The sequence below is a fragment of the Corvus brachyrhynchos genome, unplaced genomic scaffold (assembly GCF_000691975.1).
Source record: "Corvus brachyrhynchos isolate BGI_N302 unplaced genomic scaffold, ASM69197v1 scaffold69, whole genome shotgun sequence".
Classification (NCBI taxonomy): Eukaryota; Metazoa; Chordata; class Aves; order Passeriformes; family Corvidae; genus Corvus; species Corvus brachyrhynchos.
The window spans coordinates 6,622,675-6,630,795 of record NW_008240228.1 but is presented as its reverse complement, the minus strand read 5'-3'; the positions used below and the strand labels follow the sequence as shown (position 1 = coordinate 6,630,795).

The window sequence follows — 8,121 nt, the reverse complement described above, 5'->3', positions numbered from 1 at the left end:
AGACCCTGAAGAAGCTTGTACAGCTTTGAAGTAGAGGTAGCAAACCCATTAATTTTCATTCAGAAATGAAGGGTAAATGCAATTTAGGAGAAGAAAACATTACATAGTAATGAGCAAAAGAGGAAAGCTACTGAAAAAGGGAAGGAATTTATAATTTCACTTGATGAAGAAAACAGAAAGGAAGGGCAGCACATTATTTTAAAGGAGAGGAAAATAAAATCTGATGTGCATTACACTTTACAGAAAATAAGGAAAAAATGCTGGAAAGGTCAAACTAAGCTTGCATGGCTTCCAAACTTCTTCCCTGATATTCCATGCTCCCTACGTAACAGCAATAACCTGGCAACAGAAGCAGTAACTTCTTTTAGCTGGAGGCCTTGGGGTCCTTTGGAAACACTCATCAAAATCATCTGGGGACTGTTTGGAAGTGAATAAGGTCTACAGTTTGGTTCAGACAAACAGAGCTGCACAGCTAAAGATACATCAAGAAGTTCTTATGATAAAAGGTAGCAGTAGAGGGAAATGCAATCGCAGCAGGTTTGAGGAGGAGCCAGGTTAGCTAAGAATGGTGCAGAAAAATAGCAGCGTAGTTACAAGGTGAAGGATGAATCAAGACAGCAAGGTGGGAGGTTATGAGCCTGATGGGGTATCCATGTGAATGCCAAAGGCAGTCCTTTTGGGAGTGGGAAACATCAAGTGTGTGCGGTGGTGTGAGGTGACAGCCACACAGAGAGAAAGTGGGAGCAGTGGGTGATGAAAGAAAGAAAGAAAGAAAGGTTTGAATGGTTTTCCAACTATTCTGTGCCAGACATGAACAAACAGCATACATAAGGAACCTACATCTTTCAAATGACCAACCCAAAAGCTTAGTAACTGACATTCCTTAATCAAATTGCTTTTTATTGATAGTGGCCAGAGTCAAGGGCACCCATAGGTCTGATGCTCCCAACCAGCTTCACCTGGGACCCACCCACGCCCCCTCTGCTCTTTGGTGCAGGAGCTCTACTTAAGCTGAGGGCTGAGCAGAGCTCTTGCCCTTACACTGTGGGTGTGTTCAGTCCTGGTTTTGCTTCTGTGTGGCAGCTGTGGGCCCAGCCTACTGCTCCTGGAGGGACTCTGCTGGGAGCCCTGGCTCTACCTGCACAGGTACTGTAGGATTGCTGTCACTGATGTGCCAAGGCTGCTCCTTGCAAAGCCACATTTGTGTGGTTCCCTGGTGTGTTTGGCTGTAAGGGTGTTATTGTTGGGTTGTGGTGTTCTCCAGTAATAATAATTTTACTATGCCTTTTTCATGCCATAGCTAAAACCCAGTGTTGTTGGAAAGATTTACTGTGCTTGGAGTGAATACTGGGAGTTTTTAAAGGCTTTATGCCCAGAGGTGGGGCAGAGGGCCTGGTGCTGAATTGTGTTATTGTTATTTTTACAACTGGCTGTAGCTTTGGGAAGCGCAGCCAACTGGTTCTCCTTAGGCCAATGCCACCATCCTGGAATAAACAGCTGGAAGTGGAAGGGCAATTCAGAACTCCATGCAGGCTGCCTGCATTTCTTAGTATTGTGTGCTAAAGCTCTCTTGCTAATTACTGTGTTTGAGTAACCTTTGGTTTCTAATTTTGATTGTTTAGGCAGCAAAATATTAAATGGTTCACAGTTATCATCTTCTGGAGTTCTCTGCTACTTCTCATGAAATGAGAAAGTTGGACTTGTCTAAGGAAAGACTGGCAAAATATTATGACAAATAAATGAAATATCAAAGACTGTAGTGATAGTAAGTGTCATTGTTGCCAGTGCTGGAATCGGCAAATAGCAAAGTGTCATCAGCACCAGGATAAGCTCTGCTTTCAAGGCTTCTGTGGCTTTTTAGTGTAATAAACTGCTACTGTAAATCTATTTTTTAGTGGTCTTGCTCTTCACTGCTGCCAGATGGCAGCAAATTACAAAAGATTTTCTGTATTCTCCTCCTCTTTTTTTCAAAACAAAATGGTGCTGATTCCACATTAGAAAAATGTATGATCTCTGTGAAAGTCAAAGGTTTGATTTAATGTGTTATGTAGTTAAAGCATATGATGTTTTGTCCTTTGTGTTTCTATTCCCTGTTATACTGAAGTTTTTTTTTTTCTATGTGAATATTTGTGTTCTGTTCTGAATTGAGTGGTTGTTTCTCTAGTTAACTGGGGTGTCTTGGAAAAGTGATTTCATTATTTTTCTAGGACTTTATTTTGAACCTCCCTCTAGTCTTAAGATCCAAACCTGTGGACAACTCAGGTTATGCTGTATTACTGTAGAACACAAACTTGCAGGTGGGTGGAAACTGCTTAATGGAGAGCATACATAAAACTATTTTGGCTTTTATTGTGAAGTTGCTGTTAACTTACCTTTATCTGTTGGTGAGTGAGAGCAGTCAGAGTTCATCTTGAAGGTTGGATAAATGCTGTTTCTAATGTAGAATTCTGCCTGAAAAGTTGGGTTTTTTTTACAAAAAAAAGCAAATAATGGGGGGAGAGTTAAAGTTCAAGCAGACATAGAACACACCGGAGAAAAACCTTAGTGGTGTGCTCTTGGAGACTCAACCTACTAAATAATCAGTCTTTGACTTGTTTTTGTATATGTAGCATGTAGACAAAAGAAATTATGTTATGACAGCTTTAGAAAGGTTTGCTAATGCTAATAGATACCACTGAAAGTTGGGTGAACAGTTTGCATGTGATGATCTTTCTTTCTCTGGGGTCTGCTCCTCCAGCTGAGGAGTTTGGCATTTGCCCCAGCACAGGGGAGAGAAGCTGTTAAAACTCCGGGTGAAGTTTTAAGTTGACATGTGATGTAAGGTAAGTTGGTAACTCAGCCTCAATTCAGGGAAGGATTGCTGAGATGAATGTGGGGGTTTTTTTCCCTATGTTTTCGTTTTCAACTATGTAATTTCCCACCTTATCAGGGAAAATTACCTCAGTTCGACAACGTATGGATCACATTTTGTTCTCAATGATTCCTGTAAAGGCCTGGGAAAAGCTAATGCTGCTCACCTGTGCCCTGGATGCTTGAGGTGGGGACTCCAGGTGTGTATGTGGCAGCATCAGCCCTGGAGGAGGAGACGATCCCGTTCAGACATTGTTCTCTCAACGTATTTCTAACCTGAAATTGATGTGGGAATGACACCTTATGAGGGCTCCGTAGGACCACCCCTCAGGGATGCGGGGCCGCGTCCCTCACGGCGGGAGCGGTTTCCCGCCCTCGGGGTCGGGCGCTCTCCCCTCACAGGAGAAGCGATGTTTTTCCCTTACGGGAAGAGCTGTGTCTCCCCTCGCTGTCAGGTGTGTTTCCCCTCACAGGAGGAGCAATGTTTTTCCCTTACGGGAAGAGCTGTGTCTCCCCTCGCTGTCAGGTGTGTTTCCCCTCACAGGAGGAGCAATGTTTTTCCCTTACGGGAAGAGCTGTGTCTCCCCTCGCTGTCAGGTGTGTTTCCCCTCACAGGAGGAGCAATGTTTTTCCCTTACGGGAAGAGCTGTGTCTCCCCTCGCTGTCAGGTGTGTTTCCCCTCACAGGAGGAGCAATGTTTTTCCCTTACGGGAAGAGCTGTGTCTCCCCTCGCTGTCAGGTGTGTTTCCCCTCACAGGAGGAGCAATGTTTTTCCCTTACGGGAAGAGCTGTGTCTCCCCTCGCTGTCAGGTGTGTTTCCCCTCACAGGAGGAGCAATGTTTTTCCCTTACGGGAAGAGCTGTGTCTCCCCTCGCTGTCAGGTGTGTTTCCCCTCACAGGAGGAGCAATGTTTTTCCCTTACGGGAAGAGCTGTGTCTCCCCTCGCTGTCAGGTGTGTTTCCCCTCACAGGAGGAGCAATGTTTTTCCCTTACGGGAAGAGCTGTGTCTCCCCTCGCTGTCAGGTGTGTTTCCCCTCACAGGAGGAGCAATGTTTTTCCCTTACGGGAAGAGGGCTTCTGTCAGCGCGGGTATGTGGGAATGCCCCTCCCGTCCTTCCCATTCAGACACTGCAGCGTTTTAATTAACACTTAAATACGTAAGTGATAATAATCATGTGACGAAGGGAAGGCTCAAACTCAAGTTCTGTTCAGTTCCCCTAATGTTAATGTCCCTGAAGTTTCCATAATAAAGCACCACGGGTGACTTGTATGCACACTATTGCCCCTTTATATTGACTGAAATTCCTGCAGGTGATATGCTCACACGCTATTTTGATTTCCTTTTTTTCTTTCTTTTTTTAGGTGTTTGTTTCAGGATGGTAAGGCAATGCTGGGTTTACTAGCTATACTTGATGGTATAATATTTCCAGCGCTAAAAATACAGCGGCAGGTCTGTGGAGTGTAAATATATCCAGCCTGAACTTTGAGTGCTTGGTTGGATGGTTAAGTACTGTGAGTAGATTTAAAACGGTTTTATATTAAAATGGGTTTTTAAAAGCTTACTAACTAATGTGTTGCTTGTGTAGATTGTGGTTTGGATTACTCGTGATATAACAGCTACAAGAATGTGGTAACACCTTAATCTTTAGAAAGGTTAAATCTGAAACAAGGTGTTTCAGTTTAATTTTTCAAATGGCAACGTAGTACCTGTATTTAAGGAAGGCTAGAGTGGAAAAAATGTGCTGCGATTAAGCACTCTGTGGCTCATACCCTGAGCAAGTGACTCCAGCAGCTCTGAACGTGCAGCAGGTGGCTTTGCATTCCACAGAAACCCATGAAACAAGAGGACACAATTAAAGTAAGAACACTGGTTTTGTCTCAAAATAGGGGCCCATGCTTAATATTAAATCAGAAAGCTTTTATGTATAGTTTATATATATTGTGAAATAGTGCCAAGTGGAAATGAATAGAGGACTGCAGTAGAGTTTGCCTTGAATTGAGTTATTCTATCAGGAAGAAAGGGTAAGTCCAGGCTTGTTGTGCCTTATTTTGAGCTGACCTGGAGCCCCATGAACACACACCTCAGTGCCAGTCCTGAGCTGCTCTGCAGTACTGAGTAAAAGGTTTGTAGCTGCATTCCTGTGCCTTTGGCCAAATTAGTTTGGAGAAGCTGCTCATAATCACCTTGGAAAACACTCTTCATAGTTAGCACCATTTTTTCATTGGCTAAATCACCCCAAAACATGTTTTGTCTTTTGGAATGGGCTCATATAGACCTGAAGTTTGGCTCTTGCTCTTTGTGAATTTCATCACAAATGAGTTGCTGGGAAATCATAACTTTTTGGTATTGCAAAAATATGCTTGGGGTTTTTTTTCCTAGTAATTAGATTATGACCTTTGCTGCTGTTTGTCAGTAGAAATGCAGTAGCTGGAGGTAGAATTTAAAGGGTGAAAGTCAGGTGGAAAGGACTTGAAAAGGAGCTGGAGGAAAGGAACTGGGAAGCTTGTACACATAGCAGACTTAATGAGTTTATAAACTGTGGTGGCTGAAAGGTCAAATAAGCAGTGATAGGAGCTATGGAAAGGAATAAAGTAGGTAGAAGGGAATGGTGTGGGATAAGTGGAGTCCTTTGTGATCGAAATCTTGTTCTTTTTGGGAAATGGGCTGTGCCTTTTGCAACTGCAGAGCTGCCGGGAACATCTGAGTGCCTGAAGATGAGTATCACCCATGGATTTTTATTTTTCAGATGTAGCTCTTACAACTATGCAAATACAATTGGGGGGTTGAGTGTTCTGTTGGTGGTGTCTGTGCTGGCACTGATTGTCCTCTCTCATTTCCCAAATCAGTACACAGAACAGGAAGCCAAGAAGTTAGGAGTGGTTGGCTGGGTTAAAAATACCAGCCAAGGAACTGTGACAGGCCAAGTTCAGGGCCCAGAAGAGAAAGTGAATAAAATGTAAGTATTTTTGTGGTTTTTTTTCTTACTGTCATTAATTTGCAAAAGTGTTTTTAATACAAAGTGACAAGTAGATCCATGTTTCAGTAATGTAACAGTGTTTTCATTCAGTGTGGAGGTAAGGAGGTGCATTCTTTAAGCTGTATAGTAGTCTTTAAGCTTTAGAAAATACTGTGTTTTTGTTTCTAAACCCACACAGTTTAATGTATTTCCTTAACGTCCCCATTTCTTGTGAAATGAAAAGAAAGCCTTTATTCATGTGATTAAAGATCTGTTTTTTAATTCATCAAAACTTTTCTTGTTTAAAAAAAATTGAAGAACTTCTTGAGGTGCTTTTTCAGTCTGTGCTTAAAACAATTTAAAGGAAACTGTTTAAATATTAATTTTTTTCCCTGATTTAAAAAAAACCCATAATACATAAATACACATTTTGACCAAGGCATGCAGTCTCTGCCTTTGGAAATGAGTTTTGAAGTATTTTGGTGTCTTTTAAAGAATGGGTGATAATTTTCATTATGAAATTGCCAGTTTCCAGCTTAAAGCTATCACTGAGGAAATGATGCCTGGAGAAAACACAAAGCCCCATTGAATTGCTTCCAACTATCATTTTTTTGCGAGGGTATACAGGGAGATTGTTGGGAACTTTAAAAAATCCTTCAGGGGTTTGTTCTCTCAACAAAGAATGAGTGAGGGCAGAACTTTCCTTTTCCAGATGGGAAATTAGCAGTGCATGTTCTGCCAACACTCTCCCATACAGGAATTGCTTCAATACTGAACTTGGATGAAGAGAAGTTGGATTTGTGCACAGAAAAGTGTTGCACTTTCTAGTCAAGAGTTTTAAATGATTTCCAATCATTTTCCTTGGGTTTGTGCTTAACATGAGGTTGGTTATCTTGGGCTGCAAAACATTTACAAAGCCAGAGAAATATCACGCTTTTTCTTATATCAAGTTTACACTTAGTTTCTCAAAGAATTTTGTTAATATCCTGATCTCTCTGTGTTTTGTGAATTTCTGTGTTGGTGCCATATTTTTATTTAACTTGGAACAGAAATTGACCTTGTGAGAAACCAGGATTTGTTTTCTATTTATTGTCCTGCTTTTTTGTTTAAAAATATGCATCCAGAGCAAATAAAAAGTTGCTTCTAGTTGCTGCTTCTGTATTTCATGTTGGAAATCAATGTGTTCCTCTGACGTGGGAATAATGCAGCAATGCTGAAGTCAAAGTGTGGTTTTTGAAGCATGGATTATTAAATTTGGGGTCCTGGAGTAAAATTCTGAAGTAGAAAGACTTTTCCTTGCTCCCTCTGTGCTCTCTAATATATGGAAAAGGTAATGAGTTTATTTTTGGCATTAACTTGGTAAAGCTGCCTGTGAAAAGTGAACTCTCGTGTCTGAGCTGCTCCTTTGAAAGACCCTTATTTCTCTCTGCTGGTACTAGTGAATAACAGATCAAAATGGTTTTGAGGTTCTGAAAGGTTTTCTCAGCATTTTTTGTAATGCTATAATTTCATAATACTGTGTTCTCAGATTTAAATGTTATTTAAAATGCTACAGTTAAAAAACAAAACAGCAAAATGGGGCTTGCTTCTGCTGTGGAAAGTTAATACAAACCAAGAACCCTAAACATAATTTGTACTCCAAATGTGATAAATCATCAGGAGGAAATTCCATCACCATCTGCTTGTTCAGGTTCTGGTTTGTGTTTTAGATTTTCAGGACTTAAAGACACTGTGATGACACTTGTTAAAAATTTGGAGCTCTTCCACGTTCAAGGAAACCAAACACTTTGCAGAGAAACAAGTGAGTCAATCAATAGTCAGATATTTCAAGAAAGGTTCCTGCTTTTTGTTCCCCTGCAGGAATCTTTCCAGAACAGTGTGTGCAGTGTCATTTAGAGCAATATTTTCACACTTGCTCCAGCTTTTAAATTAAACATGAAGCATGGACCAGCCTGATTTTTCACAGGTGCAGCACTCTTAAAAATCACATGGTGATGGTAATCAAATTTGATAGTTGTTTTGTTGGTTCTGGGTTTTTAATGTTAATGTATTTTAGGGGGAAGTAGTAAAGGTGTTTTGGTCTGTCCTAAACAATATTTATCAATTTATGATGCTAAATAGAATTGAGCACAGTACATGGACTAAAAAGAGTAGGGATGCCATTGGAAAGTAGAGGTTCTACAGGTAAATAGACAAAGCATTATAAGAGGGAGAAAGAGATGACTAAGGGATTGAGAGGATGATAAAGATAGGGGAAGTGTAAAAAATGTGGGAAAAAGCCCATGAGGCTCTCCAATGTTGCCAGAAGCATGGA

The 8,121-nt window shown here is 41.1% G+C and overlaps 1 protein-coding gene across 1 annotated transcript in view; it reads left to right on the top strand.

The window, feature by feature from the left end:
* The first annotated feature begins 4,049 nt into the window (after positions 1 to 4,049).
* ACYP2 (acylphosphatase 2) overlaps positions 4,050 to 8,121 on the top strand; it is a 32,658-nt gene continuing 28,586 nt past the window's right edge. The window contains exons 1-2 of the mRNA XM_017745315.1: positions 4,050 to 4,229; positions 5,698 to 5,807. Of these exons, the coding sequence (XP_017600804.1) occupies positions 4,167 to 4,229; positions 5,698 to 5,807 (173 nt within the window). The 5' untranslated portion in view covers positions 4,050 to 4,166. The remainder of the gene's footprint in view (positions 4,230 to 5,697; positions 5,808 to 8,121) is intronic.